Source organism: Balaenoptera musculus, chromosome 19 (assembly GCF_009873245.2).
Source record: "Balaenoptera musculus isolate JJ_BM4_2016_0621 chromosome 19, mBalMus1.pri.v3, whole genome shotgun sequence".
NCBI classification, from domain to species: domain Eukaryota; kingdom Metazoa; phylum Chordata; class Mammalia; order Artiodactyla; family Balaenopteridae; genus Balaenoptera; species Balaenoptera musculus.
In genome coordinates this window covers 32,545,634-32,570,763 of record NC_045803.1, presented here as the reverse complement: position 1 = coordinate 32,570,763, position 25,130 = coordinate 32,545,634, and the positions used below count along the sequence as shown (strand labels likewise).

Genomic DNA, 25,130 nt, shown 5'->3' with positions numbered 1-25,130 from the left:
TGGAGGCAGGGTGAAAAGGACAGTCAGCAAAGGACTTCAGCACTTGTGCAGCAACCCTTTCCTTCCAGGGGAGGAGGAGGCCCGGACAGGGGTGGAGGCTGTGGCTCGGGTGCCTGGTCAGGTGGGAGTCGGACCCACGTCCCAGCCCGGGCTCCACCACCCTAGGGCCGGGTGCTGGGTTCCCAGACTTGGCTCAGCTCCTCGCGGCAGTAGCCCTGGGGCAGGGGCTGGTGGATGGCGGGCGAGGTGGGCAAGGTGACCCTTGGTGACTCCAGCACTGGCACTGGGCCTGGAGCTGGGTGCAGGGAGAGGACGTGGGATGCAGCTGCCCAGGATGGCCGTTTGCCATATATTCCAGATGCCACACAGCAGCCCTGGCAGCCTCAGGCTTGAGCCTCGTCACTGAGCGCCGGACCCGGGCCAGACGGTTCCAAACCCTTCAGCGTGAGGTGGCAGCTGCTCTAATGGGAACTAGGTGGCCCAGAGGGTCAGCCTGAGGGCTGTAGGGACTACAGTCTCCGGGATTCCCTCTGCCTGGAGGCATGCACCATTAATCACAGCCCCTATTTCCTACTAAGCACCGAACGAATGGAATTGCTGTCTGTCCTGGAGTCTGTGCTCCAGGAATCCAGAACCAGTCAAGTTGAGCTTCTTCCAACCCCCTTCCCATCCCTGCTGGTAAACTAAGGTGGAGAGGCCGGGGCTCACCTAGGATTTTAGAACAAGGGGAGGCAGAACATCCAGCTCGCCAGCCAGCCCCATGGGTGGGTAGGGTAGGAAGGACAGACCTCCATCTGGCAGGGAAGGCCCAGCCTGTGCCAGCCCTATCCTGCACGTCCACGCCAGTGATCACCTACTCACCATGGCTGTCTGCTGCTGCGTGGCTTGGGCCGCAAACCGGGCCACGTGGTTGACGATAGGCGAGAAATTGGTGGGACCATAGAAGCGGATGTGGGGCAGGCAAGCCGAATATGCCTGGGCGATGCCGTCCACGCCTGCCTCGGGGAGAAGACTCTGGATCAGCCAGGTCCTCCCTGACCCTGCACCCACTCTCATCCCAATTGCTGCCCACCCCAAATGCCCCGGCCGTGACCAGTCTGTGCCCTGTAGTACTGGAAGCTCCAGAGGGCAGGGCCAGAGTGGTGTAAAGAGCCCTGAACGTGGAGTCTGACCTGAGTTCCAATTCCTGCCTTTACCAGTTCTTAGCTGTGGGACCTGGGGGAAGTTATTTAAGCCTGTTTCCTTGTCTGTCAAGGAGACTAGTAATCTACACCCTTGGGAAGCTGGCAGGAGGGTGTCCAGCAGGCTCCTCCCAGAGAAGGGGCGGGCAGAACCTGCAGTGACACTTTGGGGTCACACGGAGCCACCTGGAGGTCCATTCGGGACACGCTATGGCTTCTCAGGGTTGCTGGGGGAACTGAGATGCTTGCACAGCTCTGCAGACAGTAGGTGCTCTGTAAATAGCCACCGTTACAAGGCTAAGAATACCCCCCCTGCCCTGCTGTCCTGTCCAGATGGCCTCTGGCCAGAGATGAGGTTGACCAATCTGAACTTGGATAAAACATCTCTGCAGACCTGCTCCAAGCCAGACAGGCCCCAGCAGGAGGACAGGGCCACGCTTTCAGCCAACAGAGGCCCATGGCTTCTGAGTCACAGCATCATCCCCATCGTGGTGACTTGATGCATTTCCCTTCCAAGTACAAACCTGACCCAGCTTCAGGGATTCCCAGGGAAGGTAGATGCTACACCCAAGGCAAGTCCTAGGCTGAAAGCTCTCATGGTGTCAGGAACCACCCTCTTCCATACCCACCTGGGAGCCCCTTCTCTTTCACTGTTTCTTAACTGACTCTGGGAGGCTCAGAAATCCTCTTAGGCCTGGGGCAGGGAGAGCACAGACACCACTTCCGCTGCCTGCCCCTCCCTCTTGCCCAGCACCCCCGCCCAGGCCATGCTCAATCCTTAGGTGCCAAGGCTCCCTGTGGAAGGTGGGGAGAACAGGGTGGGGCAGGACAAGGCTGGGCCCTCCCAGTGAGGGCAGAAGGGAGGTGAGAGGCAGGTGTGTAATTTGCTGCTCTCACCTCCTCCTGGTCTACACAGGGCTTTCTGTCAGCGCTTCCCTTAATTCTCACCTGACCACCCAGTGAGGTGAGCTACCCTGGTATCACACCTCCTTGAGGCAGGTGAGGAGGCAGAGGCCCAGTGGGGTGCAGTGATCTCTCCGAGGTCACACAGCCAGGAAAGGGCAGCAGCTGGCCTTGAATCCAGGGCCACCTGACTCCAAATTCCAGCTTCTCCCCATCTGCCACCCTGAGCAAGTGCGAGGGGAGGGGAGGGGACAGAAAAGAACAGAAACCCGTACTCCTCCCCCGCGTCTGCCCAGGGAGATGGCCAGGCCTGGCGTAAACCCAGGGCAGAGGCAGGTGGGCTTGACACTCACCTGAGCAGAAGGGGTTGGTGGGGTTAAAGTTGATGGCAAACTCATGGGAGACCTGAAATGCAGAGAAAATGATGAGCTGAAAGCCTCCTGGCCTAAACCTGGGCCCAGGCCCACCTGCTGCCAGGCAAGGCTCCCTCTGAGGGAACCTGGCTCTTTGCCACCCTGACCCCAGGTCAAGGCTACTGATACCCCTACATCTGCTTTCACCTCCACTGCTGGGTCTGACCCACAGAGAGGCCCAACCACCCTCACTTCATAACAGAAGAAACAGAACCTTCCACACCACCCCAATCTCTTCCGGGGGGTCAGGGCTGTCTATGCCTCCTCGCCCCACTATAAGAGTCCCTAGGGACTTCCCTGGTGGCGCCGGTGGTTAAGAATCTGCCTGCCAGGGCTTCCCTGGTGGCGCAGTGGTTGAGAGTCTGCCTGCCAATGCAGGGGACATGGGTTCGAGCCCTGGTCCGGGAAGATCCCACGTGCCGCGGAGCAACTAAGCCCCTGAGCCACAACTACTGAGCCTGCGCTCTAGAGCCCGAGAGCCACAACTACTGAAGCCCGCGCGCCTAGAACTCAACAAGAGAAGCCACTGCAATTGGAAGCACGCGCACTGCAACAAAGAGTAGTCCCCGCTCACCGCAACTAGAGAAAGCCCGTAGGCAGCAAGGAAGACCCAAAGCAGGGGGTGGGGGGTAGGGGGGGTGGAAGAGTCCCTGAGTAGGGCGGAGATGCATCTGAGGGTGGCGGGCTCAAGGAGCAGTTGGAGTGCTCCTTCGTCACCTGCTTTCACTGTGGTGGGGCTATAACTAGAGTTCCACTTCTTCGGGCCTTGAGTGCTTTTCCCCATCCTACTAATAAGCACGAGTGCTTGGAAGGGAGCCCACCTTATGCCAGCGAGCCAAACGGGGGCTTAGCTGACAACCCACTTAGAGCTGGACTGGGGGATCAGGAAGCATAATGGGGCCAGAAGGGCAGGGAATAGAGAGCCCTGTCCCAGTTCCTGCAGACCCAGCCCCTAGGCCGGGGGCATCATCAGAGGCTGATCCTGCATACTCCCGGATGCCGCTGGCCCACAGAAGAACTGATAACTAGACCCCCATTCAGGACTGTGGGTCAGACTTTGGTGGCTGCAGAACCTAGGGCCTCAGGAGAGGCCAGAGCTCAGATGGGAGGACCACCCTCCCTCCCTCCCCTGCTGCCTCCGTCAAAATCCCCACTCGGCCCCTTCCCTGTGAACTGTGTGCCACAGTCCACGTTCAGGGCTTTGCTAGCATCCCCTCACTCCTTCCTCGCAACAATCCAACGGAGGAAGGCCTGGTATTACTCCCTTTTTCTGATGTAAAACTGAGACAGAGAATGGACCAGAATGTTCCCACATTTACTGAAGGGGAGAGTTGGGACTAGAACTGAAATCAGGCTGCCTCCTGAGCTCACAATCCATAAACCCACTAACCCGAGAAGGTGTTCCTCTCCTGAGGAGTTTAAATGGGAGGGTGAAGAGATGCCCAGGGGGAAGGGACCCCACCCTCAGAGGCTGGAGGAGCACTCCAGTCCAGGCGCAAACGATCCCAGGCAGACGCTTTAGCTCCGAGACACTGCAGGGGGGTGCTGGGAGGCCCTACCAAGCCCAGCATCCGCATTTTACAAGTAAGCTGACTGAGGCCCAGAGAGGGGAAGCCAGGTGCCGAGGCCACACAGAAGAACAGACCTGAGGCCCAGGCCCCTCAAGCCTGGTAAAGGGGTTGGGCTGCTGACCTTGGGGAGCCCTCCTGGGCCAAGACGGGAAGGACTCAGCAGAGGAATTCACCCCAGCACTGCCCTGTGCCTAGCAGCCTGAGGAGAAGACCCCTACCTGTTCAGGGGAATGGGCTTTTCTGTTCTTTGCTCCCTCAGCCCTAAGTGCTTGACATGGAGCCATACCCCTGATGCCCCTCTTGGGCCCTGTTCCTGCCCAGGGACCCTCTTCACCCTGTCCCCAGCCCGGGCTCCAGGTGTGGGGGCTGGAGGTCCTTGTTGCCATGGAAACTTCATGAGCCTCTATAGTGACTATGAGGGGGGGGCTTGTACAGAGGGGGCTGAGAGAGGAAAATGGTTGCCAGGGAAACAGGCCTCCCTTGGGCCAACGACTTCCTGCAAAATCAGATTTTAGGAGATTTTAGAGACCAAGGGGGAAAAGCCCCCTCCTGATAGGGACGGATTAATATTCTGTTTTCTAGGCCACCCAAATTCCTCATTCTCCATTTTTTTCCTCTATTAAGGGGAGAGTGGGGTCTGGTGGTCAAGTGGGTGGGGCTGTGGGTGGTTACCCATCTACCCTGGCGGCCTCCCAGGTCATCTACTCCACCCAGCAGCTCCATTTCACAGGTGGAAAAACTGAGGTTCAGAGGGGGGCCAAGGAATGCCCAGGTCACACGAGTGAGCCACAGCAGAGACGGGACCAGATCCGGGGGACAAGAGTTCACGTTGTCTGTAGCAGCCCAGCCTCATCCCACACTTGCTGCCCTAGTTTGCCCGAGAAATGCCAGCAAACACGACAAGCTTCCTGGAGGCCACCCCAAGCCGATTAGGGGCCCCTGGGGACTGGCCAGCCACAGGTCTTTGCCCTGGGACTCCCTGCTGCTTTCTGACGATCAATGGTCCTGTTCACCCCACCTGGCCAGGCCCAGCCCATGGTCTTGAGTTACTCAAGAGGCTCTTCTCTCTGGTCTTGGCAGGGCAGTGGATGGTGACATGGAGGGAGTCGAAGGGATCTCAGAGTGACCATCCCCTCTGAGCCTAGTTTTCCCATCTATAAAGTGGGGAGAGTCATAAACTGTGCTCCTCTCCACCCCAGACCTTTGTGCAGGCCTGTCCTTCAGCCTGATCCCTCTCTTCATCTGACTAACTCTGGCTCATTTTGAAAGGCCAATGTTTCCTGAGTCCCTCAGCCACTACCCAGGTCAGGGGTCCTCTTGGGGCTCACCTGGACCAGGCCCAGGGAGGGACTGAGGTCCTGAGGGCGGGCAGCCGAGTGGCACGCTCCTGCTAGCTCCTTCCAACTTCCCACACTCAGAGAACCAACACCTCTGTCTGCTCAGGCCACTGGGCCCCAAATTTACTGTCAACAATCATGTACTGCATGCCTGGAGCCAGACACAGCAAGAAGGAGACAACGTGCCCTCCCTGAGACAATGAGCAAATCAACACATACAGAGTGACCACAAAGTTCCGGGGCAGGGAGGAGGGGCCCCACGTGCGCACGCTCAAGGTAGTCCTTCTAGAGGAAATGATCTCTCGGCTAAGAAGCAGCAATGGGAAGTCAGTGAAAGGGGGCAAAAGGCCAGTGGAAGACCACATGTAAAGACCCTGAGGTAGGAACGAACAGAAGAAGGTTCATGTGGCATGGCAAGGTGAGTTAGAAATGAGAGGGAAGGTAAGGGGCCGGGAGGGGCCAGGCCTGGCCAGCTCCAGCAGCAGGGGGAGGTGGGATAGAGCATCTGCCCTTTCCAAGCCTCGTTCCAGCATCCCTCCTGGCACCACCGGGCACTCCAGCCTGGCCAAGCCCCAGCCTCCCCAGAATTGCCCTGTGACATTTCCAAGGAGGCTTTTGCGCAGGAAAACATCTCATTCAGCCAGAGTTCTTTGAAAGCTGGCTGGTGTCCTAGCAACGAGATCGTGCTGGGCCTGGCTGCACCAGCCCGCCCTGCCCCCAGTGGCATCACCATGTCTGCCCAGAGGCCCAGCTGTGGTCCACAGGGTCCTGCCCCCTACCATACAATGGCCAGCAGGCCACAGAGCCACTCCCTGAAATTCTAGGTGAAAACTGCCCTCCCCGGATAGGATGGGAGGGGAACGCTCACTCTGGAAACTGCATGTGGTACAGCAGGGCAGACAAGAGGGGCCACTGGCTAAGACATGTAGATTTAGGAGTCCTCTATGCCCACAGCCCCAGGCTTCTCATCAGAAGGGTAGCACATTCTGAGAATAGACATGAGAGTCCACCTGCCCAGTTGGAATTCAGGCTCCCTGTTTTGAACATAACCTTGGACAAGTCATTGAGCCTCTGTTTTTTCACCTGTAATGGACATTGCCCCTTCTCTCCAACCCTCCATCTTGCCCACCATCACCCCAGCCAGTCCCCACTCAGCAGCCAGAATGAACCTTCAAAAATGCCAATAACAACACCCCATGTAGACCCACCCATTGCTTGCTGCACGGCTGGCTCCCCACCTCTCCAGCCACATCTCTCTCCATCCTGCCCATCTTTCATGGAGAGTTCATCACACCCACCTTCTTTCAGTTCCTCCAACCACCCTGCTCCCTCTGCCTCCCAGACTTTGCACAGGCTATTCTCTCTGCCCTGAACACTCTACCTGCCACGTCACCACCTCAAGTCACTCTGCAAACTCCTACTCTCCTCTCCCCTCTTGGCTTAGACCTGACCTCCTCCAGGAAGCCTTCCTGATACCCCCAGGCCAGGTTGGGGCCCTCCTCTAGGGACCGCTGCCCCGTTCAACACTGATGACACTGCCTGTCTTTAGGGCTGCCAGACAGAATACAGGATGCCCAGTTAAATTTGAATTTCAGATAAATAATAGATAATTTTTTAGTATAAGTATGTCCCAGACAATATTTAGGACATACTTAAACAAACTGTTTATATGAAATTCAAACTTAACTGGGTATCCTATATTTTTATTTGCTAAATCTAGCATCTTCCCCACCTGACTGGGGTACCAGGGGACAGATATCATAACTTATTCCTTGTTCTAGCCCCACTGCCTGCGTGATGTTCAGGCTAAGAAATGCGTGTGGGTTTGTGGTAAACGCAGAGAAGGCAGGGTGGCTGGGCCATAGCCCAACCTTTCCAAAGCAGATCCCAGAGAGGCCATACACACAAATCCCATCTCAGCCAAAAGGAAACAGTCTGGCTTCACTTACCTTCCAGTCTGGGGGTAACTGCGCCCCAAAGCCCAGAGCTGGAAACATCTTATCACTAATCAGAGAAAGGAGAAAAAATTACTGTGAGACAACCAGACAGGGGCCTCATCTACCCACGCTCACCCTCCCAACCCCCTACCCAGGGCTGGGCCCACTCTGCCTTGCACACCTCCATGGACAAAAAGAAAAAGCTCACCACCTCTAGAAAAAGCTCTGTTTGAATGATCTATTGAGCCCAAACCCACTTCTGGGTATCTGGTGAATAAGAGGCTTGACCCCCATCTACACCTATGGCAGACATTGCTAATCAACCACAGCACTCCTAACCATGGACCTGGGTACAGCTCGATCCTTCTCAAACAGGGACCTTGGCAATCACTAAACCACAGTCATGACGCAAGTGAAATGTATTGGCTGTTTCTTGACGTCCCTTTTATGGCTGGGAAAAATTCTAAAATGAGAACACCGGCTTGGCGTTCAAGACCCTTCATCATCTAGCCCAAGAGCCTAGTCTCATTTTCTACCTGCCCTCCCTCATTCCCCACTCCCCCAGCCCTGGCCACTGGCTACTCACTGTTTCCCAAACACACAGGGCATCTTCATGCTCCAACTTCAATCCTATTGCACCCCTTCTTGAACTACCTCTCCCCAGTCTGTTCCCTGTGGCAAACTCCTACTCATCCTCTAAGGCCCAATTCAAATGGCCCATTCTCTGTGGGTTTCCCTGAGACGCCAGGATGTCTCTCTCTTTGGTGCTTCCATAGCTCCTGTCTCACATGTAAACTGGTCTCTTGGAACCCCAGTGATTTCTTCCCTATCTTCCTCCTCGAATGGGAACTCCCTGAGGGCAGGGACCGTATCTCATTTGTTCATTCATTCAACATGTATTTATTGAAGAATCCTCTGGCTGCTGTGTGGAGGACAAACTGTCAGGGACTAGGGCAGAAGCAGGAAGACCAGTGAGGAGGTTACTGAATCGCTCTGGGCAGGAGGTGATGGTGGCTCAAACAGGCTGGTAGCAGTGGGGGTGGGAGAAGAGGCTGGATTCAAGCATATTTTGAAAGGATTTCCTGAAGGAATGATGGGGGAGATGAGGGAAAGAAAGGAAGTGAAGGGTTTTCAGTGAGTGGTAGTGCCTCTCCCTGAGATGGGGAAGAGGGTAAGAGGGGTAGGGGTGGGGCAAGTGTCTACCAACGCCTGAATGCCCATGAGAAGGCTCAGCAAAGGGGCTGAGTGGGCAGCTGGATACAAGGGTCTCTGGAGCAGCAACAGCAGGCTCCTCCACCGACCATGCAGGTGGGGACTTACACCTCCCCTGCTCTGCATGCCGTACCTCTCTTAATGTGGCCTGGGGTCACAGCCACCCCTTAGGCCCTGAGCCCCCTGGGAGTCAGAAGCTGGACCTTAGGCTGCCTCTCTCAAGGAGGCTGAAGTGCACACAGGATTCCTGAGCCTGCTCTTGTTCCTACCAAATCTGTGGGACCTGCTCCTTTCTCCCCTGCTCCCCATGTGTCCTCCTGGTCATCCCACACTCTGACCTGGAGGTCCGAACAAGCACCACCTGTGACAATGACACCACAACCCTCAGGTGACTTCTAGATCCTCCAAGGCCCTCTTGACTTTGCATCTGGCCCATCCTGTTGGTGGCCACACCCTCTACACAGCTTTCCCTGACTCTCCACTGTCCCCCCACCAACCCAAAGATCTCCAGGAAGCGTGGTCATGGGCAGAGGACCCACACATGCTGGCTGCTCCTCTGAAGTTCCCAACAGGAGTGAGACTGTTAGGCCATTAGGTGGTGGGTACAGGAATCAAAATGTCTGGGTTCCAGTTCCTTGATCTGGGTGACTTTGGATAAATTCTCTATCTACATCCTAGGCCTGTTTTCCCTCAACTCTAACAGTGGAGGTTGCAGCAATAGCAGACATATTTCATTTTCTATCCTGACTCATTTTCTTACTCGGTGTACTGTGTGGAGAAGGATCTCAGTATGGATCTGGGCTCAGTAAGTCAGAGATCAGCAGTTGATTAGCAATGTCTGCCACAGGTATAGGAAGGGACAGTAACTGCATCCATGTCCTATGCTACTCATTCCTAGGTTTGTTGATCTCTGGGTCCCTTCTAGCTTTGAAAAGCTGAGCTTCCCAGGATGGATGGAGCCCAAGCTGACTAGTCAGAGTCCCTCCCCAAGCTTACCTGTCATAGTCCTGAATGATCTGCCCAACAGCCCAGATGGCTGACAAATATTCATTGGTGCCCATGGGGTTGATATAGTGCAAAGAGGAAGGGTCGAGGGGATTTCCATTGGAGGCTGTGAAGTCTATCCCAACCTGCAGAGTGGGGGAAAAGGCCACCCAGTGTAGCCAGAGACTCCAGCTCCCTATCTCACCTCCAGGGAACAGACAGGCTGATAGGACACAGGAAGCCCACTTCATCTCCCAGCCCTGACCCACCCTTCCAAAAGATGGTCCAAAACCTGGAAACCGTCTGACTGTATTACTCCTCTGGCTCTAATGCCGTCTGTGGCTCCCTATTGCCCAAGCATAAAGTCTATTGCTCAGATGTGATACAAAGCCAACTTACAGCCCCAAATTCCTTTCCCCCTCACTGTCCCAAACCCACACACTCATCTGCTCCCATTTCCAGGCCTTTTTTCATGAGTTTCCCTCTAGCTGAAGAGCCAGGCCACCTCGTCTCCCTATCTAATTCTCCTCCAATTTGCAGGCCCAATTCAGATGCCACTGCCCCACTGAAGCCTTCCCAGACACCTTGCCCCCGCACCAAGCCAACTCCCCATCACCCCTCAGACCACCAAGGGGCACCAGGACCTGGGGCTGCCTGGTAGGGCAGTGCCCACCTTCCCAGTCAGACTGGATGATCACTGCAGGTAAGACACATGGCCCTGGAGTCAGGCCCAGGGCTGGGCACAGAGCACCAGGTGGGTGCCCCACAGGGAGCTGGAGCTGGCGGGTGGGCAGGGTACTGGGCTCCACCTGCTCTCTCAGCCCCGAGGGAATTCCAGCACAGAGGGGCGGGCAAGACTGCCCAGCTGGGGAGGACTAGGAGAGGGACCCAGGGCATGAGATGGCCACCTGAGAACTGAGTTAGGATCAGTCAGGGACTCCTGCAGGGGCACGGCCTGGAGTCTGGCACACAGGAGGTGCTTGGTATCATTTGCTGACTGAACACATGCACGCAGGAGGAATAATAGGGCCTGGCCTCTCTGCAGGGGAGGGGGGCTGTGGTGACCAGTGGGGTTACAGGTCAACAAGGCCAATCCCCTGCGCCTCCTTATAGTCCTGCAGATGACTTCCAGCCCCCATGGGATCAGAAGCAGTGATAGAGAGCAGGGAGGCTAGGTGGGAGGTGGGCAGAGTATGGGACCCTGGCGGGTTCTCCCCTGGGCTTGAGGCCTCCCTTCAGGTGAGGAACGGGAGAAATCTATGGGGCATACACTCCAGGCCACCAGCAGAGTGACAATTCATTCTTCCAATGAGCATATACTGAGCAGGTGCTATGTGCCAGGCACTGAGTGATTCACCGAGGGTGGAGGGGAAAAAAAACAAAACAGTGGCCCCGCACTCAGGATACCCACAGTCACTAGTCGCTAGTGGGACAGGGACAAGTGAAAAATACTTAAGAAAATTCAGAGTGGCAAGTGCCCTGAAGATAATAAAACAGGAGAAGTGACAAGAGGAACAGGAGGCATCGGGGGAGGTGACCTCTGTGTCACAGCCTGCAGGATGGCAGGGCAGCAGCCAAGAGAAGGTTCTGGGGAAGAGCATTCCAGGCAGTGGGAACAGCAAATGCAAAGCCCTGAGACAGAGCAGAGCTTAGCGTGTTGGGGGAGGATCAGTGTGGATGGAGCCGAGTGAGCAAGGATGAGGGCACAGCAGATGAGGCAGGAAGGGAAGTGGGGAGGAATTTGGCTTTTTTTCCTTCTGAGCAAGTGTAACCAGTGACACTCTGAGGGCTGGGCAGCCAGGCCCTGACCTGCAGCTAAGCTCTGACTCAGGCCCATCCACCTATACCCTCTCCTCTGGGCCAGACACACCCCTTGCCCTGGGGAGGATCCTTCCTGAAGTTTATCCCAAGTCCCTCCTGCTGCAATCACGGCCCAAGCCCTTAGGGAGGATCCTCACTGGGGTGGGGTGGGGTGGGGTGGGGTGGGGGAGAGCCTTACAGTGAACATGAGCTGGCAGCCTCCCAGGATGTAGTCCAGGAAGGAGTAGTCCCGGTTTATCTGGAAGGAATCAGAGGGGTGAGTGGGCCCGTGCCCTGTACCTGAGGGCTCGTCTTCACTTGGCCACACTCCACAGACGACCTTTGGGGAGTTGCTGCTCTGTGCCCTGACAGAGGTCAAGGAGGCGGAAAAAGGCAGATGGACCTGATCTGATTACAACAAAACCCAAATCCCTCTATAACGAAGCACTCAGAGCAACGGTTACCAATAGGTGGGACACACACGCACACACACACACACACACACGCATGATGAGTCCAGGCAGTGTCCCAGGGCCCAGTGTCAATCATACCTACCAATTACATGACAGAGAAAGTCTCAATTTGTTGCCATTTGGTCCTTAAGCCTCTCTAGCCCTTACCAACCTCGACTTTGAACAGAGAGAGGCCAGGCCTCTGGCTCAAGGCCTTCTAATGTAAATTAATAATTAATAAAGCTGCTAAAACATTGTTTGTTTGGATGGTCTTTGCCTCCTTTTGGCAAAGGATACTGGCCTTCCAATTTTGGTGGCGTTAGAAAGGTTACTTTCAAAATAAATGTATTTAAGGGTTTCCCTGGTGGCGCAGTGGTTGAGAATCTGTCTGCCAATGCAGGGGACACGGGTTCGAGCCCTGGTCCGGGAAGATCCCACATGGCGCGGAGCAACTAGGCCCGTGAGCCACAACTACTGAGCCTGCGCGTCTGGAGCCTGTGCTTCGCAACAAGAGAGGCTGCGACAGTGAGAGGCCCGCGCACCGCGATGAAGAGTGGCCCCCGCTCGCCGCAACTAGAGAAAGCCCTCGCACAGAAACGAAGGCCCAACACAGCCATAAATAAATAAATAAATAAATAAATAAATTCTAATACCAAATATTTAAATAAATAAATAAATAAGTAAATGTATTTAAGTAAAAAAGACACCAAAATGGGGGGAGGAGGGGCTGAATACAAAACATAATAAGGCAGGTGGAAGAAATCATGAAGGGGGATGTGAATGACCCAAGTTTCAGAAAACAAGGACCCGAAATCATGATGCTGCAACCTGCCAGCTTAACTTCTACAGGGCACTGCTACGTTGTGAGCTCACTGAATGCTCACGTAAATCCTCGTCTCCAGACAAGGAAACTGAGGCCTGGGGTCGGTCAGCTGGTAGAGTGCCAGGACTTGGAACCTTCAGGCCCAGGGTTCTTGCTGCTCTGGCCTGGGCTGCCTTCCTTAACGTCCTACCCGATTCCAGCAGATACGTGGCCACCGGATATCCAGGGGGGCCTGGCCCCTGACCTCAGCCTGGCCACTGCCGGTGCAAACTTCACTGTCTTTGTGGACTTCAGTGGCCCCAGTTACACCACGGGCCAGTAACCTCAGCCCTCACTAATGTCACTGCCAAAGGAAAGGGCACAGACCCTGGCGTGATATCCTCTCCCCCTCTGACGTTGAACATGCAGTGGGCAAGCCTGGGAAGCAGTAACTCCCTGTAGTTACCCTCCAACAAGGAGACCCTGGAAGGTCATCTCATGCCCTCCCTGACTTCCACACAGGAATGTGATATGAGACTAACACTTTACATGCTTTACCTTGTTAACCTTCCCATTCTATAGATGAGGAGACTGAGGCCCAGAGAGGTTAAGCTCAGGTCACAGAGCCAGGACATGGCAGAACCAGGATTTGAACCCAGGCCTTGCTGGCTCCAAACCCAATGCTCTGTCTCTTCTGCAGCGATATATCTCTGTGTGACCCCAAACCGGGACTGTGCCCCATGCCACCCACGCTGGCTCACCTTGCAGGAACGCAGGATAATGATGCCCGAGTTTTTATAGTTCTTCTTCTTCTTCTGCTTCTTGGGGTTGATACACTCAAACTCCCGCTGGGCAACACAGGAGAAAGAGGAGCTCAGCTTGGGGCTTCTGTGGGGACTGACCCTCCCCTGGGCCCCAGAATCTACTCCACAGCGTTGACCAAGGGGCAGCATGCCTCCTCCAGGAAGCCCCCCCAGAAATGGTTCCTGCCACCTTGGGCTCATGCCAAGCTATATCTGCCCAAGGTCAGAAGATGTGCATCTGCCCTCCATCCCCAGACAACTCATCCACGTCATGTCCACTCATGCACCCAGAACTGTCACCCAGAGCCTGGCTTCTCAGAGTTAAATAGACAGCTCCCGAGTACTCACTATGCACTAGGTACTTTACCTGTTTAATCTCATTTAATTCCCACTCTATTCTTCTGCCTCCACTTGACAGATGGGGAAACTGAGGCTCAGAGAGATTAAATGTCTTGCTCAAGGTCATAAGGCAGAGAGGTGGGATCCGAGCCCCAGCCTGCCTGATTCAAAAACCTGTGCCCCTTCCCCATCCCCTGCTGAGGTCCTGTGGTCACGCACATGTGCACATCTTACCGGGATGCCGTCACGAGCCTCACACATCTGTGACACCGAGGTCTGGAACTCACCGATGAAGTCATGGCCCCCATCGTTGTCATAATCATAGCACATAACCTGGAGTGGGTCCAGCGAGGTCACCCCAGAGCTGCCCCACAGGAGGCACTCGCCAGCTCCTCTCAGCTCCCTGAGCAAATCCCATGTCTTTTTTGGGGGGTGGGGGCTCCCTCTCCCCACCAGATCTGACTAGCTGGCTTGGGATGATGCCGGTAGCTCCTGAACTGAACTGCCTCCTGCAGGAAGCCTTCCATGAGTGCCGGGAAAAGGAGAAAGGGTGCCCGCTCTAGTAATGGAGCCCATTCCCTCTGGAGCAGGAAGCTGCACACCTCCCACACGTGACACTGGGCTGATAATCTATCCTGGGTTGTGGCCCACCTGGCCTCATGGGCCATGGTCTGGAGTCCTCCCTAGACTGGTATTGTTTTCCTGAGATGGGCACAGAAGTCCCAGCTTGTTATGCTCTCTAACTTAGCAGCCATGACACTCCTAGAAGGAAGGCAGGAATTGTTGTACCCATTGTACTGATGGGTAAACTGAGGCCCTGAGTGGGAAGCACTTGCCCAAAGTCTCACAGTGGCAGTAGCAGACCCAGAACTAGAACCCAAGTTTCCTGGTGCCCTATCTGGGGATCCCTACATGGTCTCGGGGCCTCACCCCACCTCGTCTGCTCTCAGACACGGCCCCTGAGGACTTAGGGCTTTTAGAGACTAGTAATCATCACCTTCATCACAGCAACAACACTTGGTTGTTTCCAAGGTGATTCTGCATTCATTATCCTAGCTAGCAGCACACAGCCCTCCGGGAAAAAAAGAGCAGTCACTCTGTTCCCATTTTAGACAAGGGAATCACAGAGATGAGGGCCCTGCCCAGATCACTCAGAGGGTCAGGCAGACCTGGGACAAGGACTCAGGTCTCCTGCCCCTCCCCCTTCAAGGGTTCTTTTTCCATCTTAATAAGAAAGAGCTTTGCCAAGGCACCCCCAGGAAGCCTCAGGTAACCAGGAGGCCGGAGCTGGTAGGGTGGGCAGCAGGGTTCTCATAGCCCCCCTCACCTGAATGGGCTTTTCCATGTCCCCATCACACAGGGACACCAATGGCACAGTGAATGGCTTCCACACGGGGTCCAGCGTGTACTTGATCACCTGCAGGACAGTGAGGGGCAAGGGTGAACTCAGGCCCAGGGCCAGTACAGCTCTGGGGTTGGGCCAGCCCAATGGGACAGGGAGTGGCAAGGTGGAGAGACCCACTTGGCCACACTGGGGATGCATGGCCACCATGCCTCTGGGGATGGAAGCGAGCATCCCTGTGATGGGGAGGGAACAAGTCCTTTAGGGGCCAGCTTGAGTTTTCCTGTGTACCGCAGAACTGTGACTGCCTAGCCCCGTCCTGAGCTGTCGGGTGTGGCCGGACGGACTACAGACCCACTGGCTCAGAGACCCCTGGAGCCCCACACACCCACCTCAGTCCTGTGGACCAGCATCCACTTGCCATCACCTCCTGGTTTATAAAACTCGAGAAATGGGTCTGACTTCCCAAAGAGGTCCTGGAGGAAGCGGGAGGATGTGGGTGAGGAAGGCATAACTGCACCGGATTCAGATGGGGTGGGGGTGTGGCCCCGCTGCCTCCCACACCTGGCGTCAGGAGTGAGGGCTGTGGGCAGAGCCAGCCTGGCCCCTCTCCCCTCAGCCTCTGCAGGGCTCAGCAGACGCCCAGGGCAGTTGCAGCCCCGTGGGACCAAGCAGCAGCCCCAGGAGAAACCGCCCCATCCTGGGGTTACCAGAGCTTGGGCTCAGAGACCCTAAGACCTGGAGCCTGTAGAAGTTACAATTCCAGCATCTTCAGTGGGGCAGGACGTCAAGAGGGAGATTGTTCCCAGGGCAGAGGGAGGCACCCAGCAGGATGGGATTTTAATTTATTTTAGTGGGATTCTGAAAAACTGAAACTATCCTAGCAGAAGAGTCCTTTAAAACTCCATTTATTTAAGAAAACATGGACTCTAAAGAGGCTATATTGAAGAGGGGGAGACATAAAATAAATGAGTAAGTAATATACATGAGGCAGCAATTAGTATTAAGGAGACAAATAAAGGAGGAGCGGGCGGGAAATCAGGGACCACTGCAATTTCAGGGAAGGCCTCACTAGGAGGTGACATGGAGGTGACGGAGGGGCCTGTCATGAGAATATTCAGGGTAAAGAACATCCCAGGCAGAAAAGACAGCAAGTGCAAAGGTCCTGAGGCAGGACGGTGCCTGGTTTAATCCTAGGACAATGAAGAGGCTGATTTGGCTAAAACAGAATGAAAGTAGGGAATGAGGAAGGGGTGAGGTCAGGGAGTCGGCGGGGGGGAGCTGAGGACACATCAGGTGGGGTCCTGTAGGTTACTGTAAGGACCCTAGCATTTACACTACGTGGGCTGGGGAGCCCCAACGAGTGGGTTTCCAGCCATGTCTTGAATATCTCTAAGTGATAGGAAACGCACTACCTCAGTGGTGAAGCAGTTCTAATTTGGGGTGGCAGTAGGGCCGTGTGCGGTGGACTTGTCCCTGGAGGGGCAGTGAAGGTGGTGGCCAGAAGTCCCAGGCCACACAACCCCAGGGCTGGGGCAGGGCTGCTGCTCCTTGATGGAGAGCCCCCCCCCCCTGCCTGCCTCACCTTCTTATCCAGCTTCCTGCCCACCAGGCTCAGCGTGATGACCCGGTTGTCTGAAAGCTCCTGGGCAGCAATCTGTAAGGCCAGAGGAACGTCGGGGGTCGGGGTCTGTCCTGAGACTCCCTCTGGCCTCCGTTCAGGCAGGGTGGACATAGGTTGCCCCAGGAGTCAATTCTCCAGGGCTGGGAGGGGAGTGGTGGGGAAGAGTAGTGCCAGGTGACCTGGGACAAGTCTCTCGTCTTCCTCAAACCTCAGTTTCCATCTTCTGGAAGATGGGGGTAATAACTCTTCTGGATATGAGGAATCAGAAAGTGACCCCAATGTGGCTCAAGAGATGGGCCATGAGATGGTGGGGGGGAGATGAAGCAGGGACCAAACATGGAGGGTGGTCTTGAGCCCTAGGGAGACGTTCTGGGCCAGCGAGCAGCCTGACAGACCCTCTCATGTCCCCACTGCAGATCCAGGGAGCACACACAACCACCTCAAAACACCAAGGCGTCGGAAATTCTAACAACTTCACTGTGCAGCCAGGGAAACTGAGGCCCAGGGCAGGGAAGGGACCACCCGAGCTCCCTCTGCTGTCTCGTCAGCTCACACCACTCATCTATCCTCCATGCCCTCCCCATCAGCCATGGCCCTCTGCCCCAGGCCAGCCAGTGATGCACCACCTGGGTGACCTCGAGGCTGCCATCTGCCCTCTCTGGCCTCTCCCCCGCCCCCTCCCCAGAGTGGCAGGGAAGGCCCTCTGGCCAACAGCAACCCAAGTGGGCTGGGTCCTCCCTCGGCTAGGACTTCCTCTGCTCCCACACCTCTGGGACACCTAACGAGCTATTTGACCCTGAGAACCACAGACGGAGGCCAGGCTAGAGGCCCCTTCTCCCCTTCCTCCCCTCCAGCTGAGACTTGCTCAACAACCCCATAGGGTAGGCCCTATTACTGCCACCATTTCACAAGAGGACGGAACCCAGGTCTGGAGGCGAACTGCTGGAAATGCTGGAGGATGGCATACCCGCTGGGTGGGGTCCTTCTGGGCTGGCTTCCATGTGGAGGGCAGCTGGCTTGTGGAGGCATTTAGATGGGGAGATTTTGAACCCCAAGAGCTGGGGGAAGCTGGGAGGGGACATTCCAGGTGGCAGGAACAGTGGATGAGGGCCTGGGGTAAGTGCAGGGTATGCTAAGAATTCAGTTTGCCTTGAACCCAGGCCATGGACATGAACAGGGTAAAAAATAGCTGAGACTGCTGGGTGCCTCCCAGCCTGGAATGCATGGCTCCACAGGCAGTGGGGAGCCAGGAAGGCTCCAGGGCAGGGGAGTAATGCCGTGTGAACACACACAGGTACAGCCCGCCTCCCTGCAGAGCCCCTGGCGTCACACAGGCTCTGAAGAGGGGCAATCCCGGAGCGAACCTCACTAGCTGAACTGCCCAAGGGCACTTCCTCTCTGGGTTTCAGTTCCCTCATCTGTAAAACCAGGTTTCCCTGCCTTCCGGGGGTCTAATGACTGAAGAGCTCAGCCGCTCAAAGGGCCTGCGCATCGCAAGAATCACTGTGCTTCGCAGGGATCACTGCGCATCAGAGGAATCATTGCGCATTGCAGCCACAAGCAGAGTTCCGATGGGCAAGGCGCTCCTGAAACGCCTGAAAGACGCCCAAGGGGCCAGTGCCGGGAGTGGATGCAGGGAGGGCTCTGGAGGCCTCCAGGGAGGAGTAGTAGCGCCCCTGCCTGGGGAGCCACCGTGGGGACCCCTGGCAGTGCCCCCCACTCCCCAGTTTGGCAGCCCCAACGCATCATATGTGGAGCCAGGAGCCCGTTGCTAAGAGACCTGTTGCTAAGTTGTAAGTTGGGCCTTTTTACTCCAAACAAAGCTGGTGATTATCTGCCAGTGAAGTGGCCCATTGATGGGGGAGGGCAGTGGGCAGTGTGTGGGGGGCCTGCAGAGAGCGGGGAGGGGGGCTGGTACCGTAATCAAGCCCTTCCCCGCAGGCTTGTCATTCATCAGCAGCAGAGGCTGAGTGATCTTCTTGCTGGAGACGATCTGGAGGGAGAGAGGAGAGGCGCTCACTCTGAGGGCTGGGGAGGAGAGACCCAGGGAGGAAAAATCCTCAACAGGCACTGCTCACAGCGCGATGCTCCATGCCAGGCGCTGGCTAAACCTCCCCCTGCGTGATCCCCGCCGTGGGAGGCAGACAGCAACCACTGCTAACTCCACCGGGCAGCTGAGGAGACTGAGGCCCAGAGAGGTTAAGACACTTGCCTGAGGTCCCACAGCTGGGATAGAATCCCAGCAGTCGGATTCTGCTGACAGGATGTCCCCAGGAAAAGGCTCTTGTAAGGCTCACATTCTGGAGACTGCTGAAGAGAGGTTAGCCGCGTAACTGCGGCTAACTGCCTCCCCGCGTAACTGCCTCCCCCAGAGTCATCCAGAGACCCCCACCCTCCCTCAGGGTGTGATCCCTGATGGAGAGGATCAAACCCTGACTCCTCCTATGTATTTTCATTGCTCTGAATAGTGAATACATTCACACAGTGTTCAAGGATCAATACAATATAGAAAGGACAAGTGGAACACATTGTAAAGTCTCCCTCCCACCCGTCTCTGTACACCCCATTCCCACACCCTCCATGTGCCACCACGGTTCTGTTTCTTGGGGAAAAGGCCAGTGTTTCTTTGTGCCAATGTGAGCATGTTCCTAGTCTCCCTGTGCTAGTTTTTCTCCCTAGGTCCACTCTCTGCCCTTCTCCACCTTCTCTATGCCACCGTGGACTGCATCACCTGGCTCCCCTGTCTTACAGCTTCTCGGGGTTCAGCCAACGGGGGTGCCAGCAAGAGCCAGGAGAGCAGGAGGGGAGAAGGGCTGGGCTGAGCCTTGGCGGAAGCTTTGTTGCTCATCATGGGCCTGACTCCAGTCCAGAGGCCTCCCCGTGGTGGCCACAGCTCTCCCCAGGGCCTGGCAACACCACTTCCTGCCCCGCCCCTCCCTCCAGGCTAGGGGTGGCCGGGCTTCTGGCAGGGGTCAGCCCTGTAAAGGTTTCCTCACCCCTTGTCGGTTCCTGCCCCTGCCCACTGGTCCTAAAGCTCTCTCCTCCGTTACCCTTTGAGGGTGTAGACACATGGCGGGGACCCTGAGAGACACACCCCACTTCTTATGTAACTGCTGGGCCCTTGCTTTTTTCATTGAACATCATCTCCTGGAAGGCCCAGGGCATTTCAGTCTCCACTAGAACCTCTCGAAGCATTTTCCACTTTATTCACCCACCATCCCTATAGACTGGGCAGAGAGGTCATCGCTATCCCCAAGTAAAATATGGGGCAAGTGAGGCTCAGAAGGGTGTGGGGCTTGCCCTAGGGCACACAGCCATTAACAGTGATCGGAACTTGTATCAGGAGCTCTCAGCCCTGCAACCTCCATAAGCTCAGCAAGGAGTGAGCTGGAGGGGGAAATGTGGCCCAGAGAGGGAAAGGAAGATGCCCAAGGTCACACAGTGAGCCAGCCATCAAGTGGGACTATCATGGTGTCTTGGTTGCTGGTCAGATGCTCCCATCCCAGGAAGTCAAGACCACACTTGCTTACTTCTACCACTGAGAAGCTCTGGCCACAGGGCGCCCCACTCCTGTGTGGCACTGTGTTCAGTGTCTTCCGAGGGGAACACTTCAGCCTGGCCCCAGCCCCACCTGCCTACTTCCCCCTTTCTGCGCCTGCTGGCCCCCAAGGCTGTCTGCATTTGTGATGCCACCTTGGGAGCCAGGCGGGAAAATGGGACCAGGGAAAGCAGGCAGCAGCAGACTCTCCAGGGGCTGCCCCATCCTTGGGAGCCAGGTGACTTATGGCGGCACTGCACTGACCCCACCCTCCTGGAGGAGCCCGGCTCACCGTGCCCAAGCTGCAGGAGAACTGGCCCAGGAAATCGTGCTCCTCGAGCTGCGTGCTGGACTTGTCCTGGTCGAAGAGGGCAAACTTGAGCTTCTGCACCTCCTCAAAGTGGTAGTCAAGGACGAACTTCTTGGAGAAAGCGGGGTTGAGGTTGTTGACTGCAGTTTCTGTCCTGTCATACTGGCAGGGGGCAGGGAAACAGGTGTCAGAGTCAGGTAGCTGGTTCAACCCTTCTTGGGCTACAGGGAATCATGGTGCTTACTTGCTGAACACCCACTTCTGTGCCAGGCACTCATGGCCAGTTACCCGGGTGGCTGAAACAATCATTACTCCCAGCTCACAGATAAGGACACTGAAGCACAGAGAGGTTAAGTGACTCACCCAAGGTTGAACAGCTAGAGGGCAGGGCCAAGATTTGAACCCAGTCCTGACTCTACCATTCACACTTTTAACACACTGGTCCTGACTCCATACCCAGGTTCCAAGGTAAGAGGTCGGACCCTGTCCCTGCCTAGGTTAAGTGACAGAGGGAGTCCCTTTTCCCATCTGGACCTCAGTTTTCCCTTCTGTAAAATGAAAGGATTTGACATCTGTGGCTTTCATCCTTTTTATTTGGGGAGAACCCTTTTTTCAAACCACATTTTACATGGAAGCTGAGAGAAGAAACAGAGAGAAGGAGGGGTACTTAGGGGGAGGTGAGGTCAGGGGCTCCCCATCTTCCCAGAGGCAGGTGTTTGTACCTTCCTCAAACCCTGGAATGTCAAAACCAGGAACCGAGCGGCCCCCACCCCCCACCTACTGTGGAGACCGAGGCCTGGGGAAGGACAGGGCCTTGCACTGTGTGTCTCTGGTGGGGCTGGGACAGGAACCCCGCCTCCCGGCCTCTCTGCACTGAGGCCCCAAACCGCGGAGTCTGGGTGACAGTCTATTTTGGAGCCTGGGCTGTGTTGATTTTTCCTCCCACCCATCCCATTTCCAAGGGCCAGAGAGCAGCAGGGACGGAAGAGGTCTTGGCCCTGGGCTATTTTTAGCCAGGGTGTCTGGCCTGGGTGGGAGAGAGATTGTCACGGAGGGTGGGGGGCATGCCATGAGTGGGGGTGGGTGCAGTGGGGGAGGACATCACTCCCCGAGGGGCGGGGCAGGGGCAGGGGGAGTTCCGGAGACCTGTCAGAGGGGACTCTGGACATGCTGGCCTCAGGCCTGGGGCTTCCCCCAGCAATCCTCGGCTGACCTCATGCCCCACCTCTCACTTCTGGCTGTACCACCAACGTGCTGGGTGAGACAGGTAAGTCCCTCCCCGCTCTGGGCCCCAGTTCTCCTCTGTAAAATGGGTCAACAATCCCAGCCCATTTCCTTGGCATCATAAGAAGGAGCCAACATCTGTGGAAACTCTTTGTAAACCACAGTATGTTCTGTGGGACGCCCACCGAGGCCTCATTAAATAACTATGAAAAATAGAAACATATTTTGGAAAATTTATGCATGTAAAACTATCTGGAAGGCTGGATACCAAACCATTAACAGTTGGTTCTCCCTGACAGGCGGGTTCCCAACCATTTTGATTTTCTTCTCTAGGTCTACCTGCATTTTCTAAATTTACTGCAATGAATATAGACCCCTTTCGGAATAGGAAACAAAGCCATTTTTAAACGTTGAAAGTCTTAACAGTTTGGATTTCTCAATATCCTTCCTTAAGCTGCATCTTTCCCCAGCCCTCAGGCCAAAGTCTTCCAGCTCAGAAGTCCTTGGCTGTAGCACCATCAACATCCCCAGCTCTGGGACTCTCCAAGGTAGGAGGGAAAAAATCCTCATTTCACAGATGAGGAGACAGGCTCAGAGAGGGATAGCCACCTGCCCAAGGCCACACAGCAGGGAGTGACAGAGCTGGGTCTTGGGCCAGCTCTGGGACCAAAGCCTGAGTTCCCTATTTCTCTCTTTGCTCCTCACTGACTGTGCTCATTTAGGAATAAGAGGGCAAAGTTATTTTAAAAATGAAAGCAAGCATTTTGCAAAACTCTAAGATTTTAACTATATATTATAGTAACTTAAAATACTGTAAAACACTAAATATAAAATTATATAAATATAAATCTATGAATTATAATAAACACAAATATAATTATTTTAAGTACTGTTATAAACATTTTAAATAAAATTTGATTTTCAGAATAACAATCTTCTAAGTAACCCTCGGCCCACACTGCAAGTACTTCCAAGGGCCTGACCCCAGGTCCCTGGGATCCAGTGAGAGCCCCTCCCCAGCGACCGAGCCACCCTCCCTCCACCCATTGCAGCTGCACACAGAGGGGCCTCACCTCGCTCCACCTGCCATCATTCTCTGTGAAGAGGACACAGAAGGGGTCGGACTTAGAGGTGACGTCCCGGTCCAGCAGGTTCTGGCCACTCACTGACAGCTCCACCTTGCACACGCAGTACTGGGAGCCCACGGGGGCCACCCCCGGTGCTGGGGCACCTCCACCCGGCATGTAGGCCATGGGGGTCGGCAACGGCGGCAGCAGCTCCTCGCAGTCTGAGGGGACAGCATTGGGGGTCAGAGAGGGGACAGCCATCTGCTACGCCACTCCACCCTGGGGAGGCGTCACCACCTGACCCTCAAGATGTGGGTAAAGATGGAAGAAAAGGAGTGTGTGTGGGGCGGGGTGGCAGTGGGGATGACATGGGCAAAAGCTTGGAGAAAGAATGCAGGAAGGGACTTCACTGGTGGCGCAGTGGTTAAGAATCTGCCTGCCAATGCAGGGAACACAGGTTCAAGCCCTGGTCCACGAAGATCCCACATGCCACGGAGCAACTAAGCCTGTGTGCCACAACTGCTGAGCCTGCGCTCTAGAGGCCGTGAGCCACAACTACTGAGCCCACGCACCGCAACTACTGAAGCCCGCCTGCCTAGAGCCCGTGCTCCACAACAAGAGAAGCCACCACAATGAGAAGCCCACACACCCCAAAGAAGAGTAGCCCCTGCTCACCGCAAGTAGAGAAAGCCTGCGTATAGCAACGAAGACCCAATGCAGCCAAAAATAATAAACAAATAAAATTAAATTAAATTTAAAAAAAAAAAAGAATGCAGGAAATGTGTGAAAAAGGAGTCTCTTGTAGGTGTGTTTAGTTTGTCTTTGAAGTCATTCTCTGCTTTGGTCCATCTTTACCTGTGAGATACACACAGGTCCAAGCTGCCCCTGTCGGATCAGCAACAAATCACAGTGGACACAGGCATCCCATTCATTTTGCCAGGAAAACCTGGGCTTCTCCTGAGCAATTGACATATCGGCATCTTGCGGCTACAATGGAGCTTGTAATTGCTCAGGTTTCCCTCACTGCTTTGGCCACTAGGAAGCTACCTCTGGTCACTTATCCAAAACTTGACTTTGTTCATTATCTGTCTTGTTCATCCTGTATCACCAGCCTAAGCACAGTGACCGGTCCATAGGAGGCACTCAGTTTATATTTGTTGGATAAAAAGAAAGGTAAGTGTATAAATCAACGAACGGACAAACGCTCCATATCGCTCAGATCTTGCCTGAGTTGGTCCTTATCCTCAGCTCTCTGTGCCTCAGTTTCCTCATGTGCTCACGACACATCATGACACAGTCCTACAAGGTGTGGTCAGATCTTATTTCCACTGGCACATCTGAAGTTCACCCAGGCCCGCCTTCCAGCATCAGCCACCCAGCAAGATGTCCATTTTGGACATTCCCTATTCCCCGTTCCCCTCGCCGGGTCACGGATTCGCTCATCCCTCCCTGACTTGGCATGGCCACCCTGCGGCACACACGCAGCTCTCCAGCCCCTCCGATGGAAACTAGTTTTCACACGACAAGAATAAATACTGCAGGCAAACTGCAGTGCTGTGCTGATGCTCTGGGCTCGTGTGACTGTGATGAGGTTCTGTTCTAGGGACAGACGGTGGGAGGGAGCATGCTGAGCACGGGCTTTGTCACTGTCCAGATCCTCTCCCTGCCAGGTACGCCCAGGGCGCTGTGTCTGGAGCGGAAGAGGGGACCACGCTCGCGCAGGCCTCCTGCAGACCGGCGCTTTGCGTGCCCAGCGAGAGGCTGGCGCTCAGGAAGCGGGCCCAGCGCTGCCACCGTGGCTCGGTCCTTCCCGCATGGATGAAAGCCACCTCCTCGCCAGCCTCCCTGCTGCCTCTCCTTAGTCTAACCTCCCCTTGTCCCCACAGGGGCTGGAGTGAGCTTTTAAAAACACAAATTGGACCATGTCACCTCTCTGCTTAAAACCCTCCAAGACTTCCATCACTCTCTGAATAAAGCCCCAGCTCCCTCCGGGAGCCTGCAGCCGCAGGACCTGGCTGCCCTCCGCACGCTCTCAGCCAGACTGGAACATGAGGTCCTAGAGGGCTGGAGCTGGGTAGTCTTCTTACCGCAGGATCCCAGCTCTGGCACAGTTCTCGCGACTTGGCAGACACTCAGCAAACACTCTAGAGTGAATGAACGAGCCTCAGTGTCCCCGTCTGGAGGGTGAGGCGATTTTAGGACCTGCCCCGCCAGAGTGAATAAGGATTAGAGACATCTCGCGGGTGACGTGCTCAGCTTGTAGTCAGTGCTGGTCAGCGTGGTCAGGTGGG

The 25,130-nt window shown here is 55.4% G+C and overlaps 1 protein-coding gene across 5 annotated transcripts in view; it reads right to left on the bottom strand.

Moving 5' to 3' along the window:
* Positions 1-25,130, bottom strand: part of CPNE2 (copine 2) — a 55,825-nt gene that overhangs the window by 8,314 nt on the left and 22,381 nt on the right. For 3 of the 5 annotated variants that reach the window (XM_036833783.1, XM_036833784.1, XM_036833787.1), the window contains exons 2-14: positions 22,846-23,060; positions 20,531-20,710; positions 18,619-18,693; positions 16,662-16,733; positions 15,469-15,552; positions 15,062-15,151; positions 13,969-14,067; positions 13,354-13,440; positions 11,538-11,597; positions 9,551-9,684; positions 7,355-7,409; positions 2,438-2,489; positions 862-995 (exon numbers count right to left, since the gene is read on the bottom strand). In XM_036833783.1, coding sequence (XP_036689678.1) covers positions 862-995; positions 2,438-2,489; positions 7,355-7,409; positions 9,551-9,684; positions 11,538-11,597; positions 13,354-13,440; positions 13,969-14,067; positions 15,062-15,151; positions 15,469-15,552; positions 16,662-16,733; positions 18,619-18,693; positions 20,531-20,710; positions 22,846-23,025 — 1,302 coding nt within the window. In that variant the 5' untranslated portion in view covers positions 23,026-23,060. The remainder of the gene's footprint in view (positions 1-861; positions 996-2,437; positions 2,490-7,354; positions 7,410-9,550; positions 9,685-11,537; positions 11,598-13,353; positions 13,441-13,968; positions 14,068-15,061; positions 15,152-15,468; positions 15,553-16,661; positions 16,734-18,618; positions 18,694-20,530; positions 20,711-22,845; positions 23,061-25,130) is intronic. The other 2 variants (XM_036833786.1, XM_036833785.1) reach the window with 2 other exon arrangements.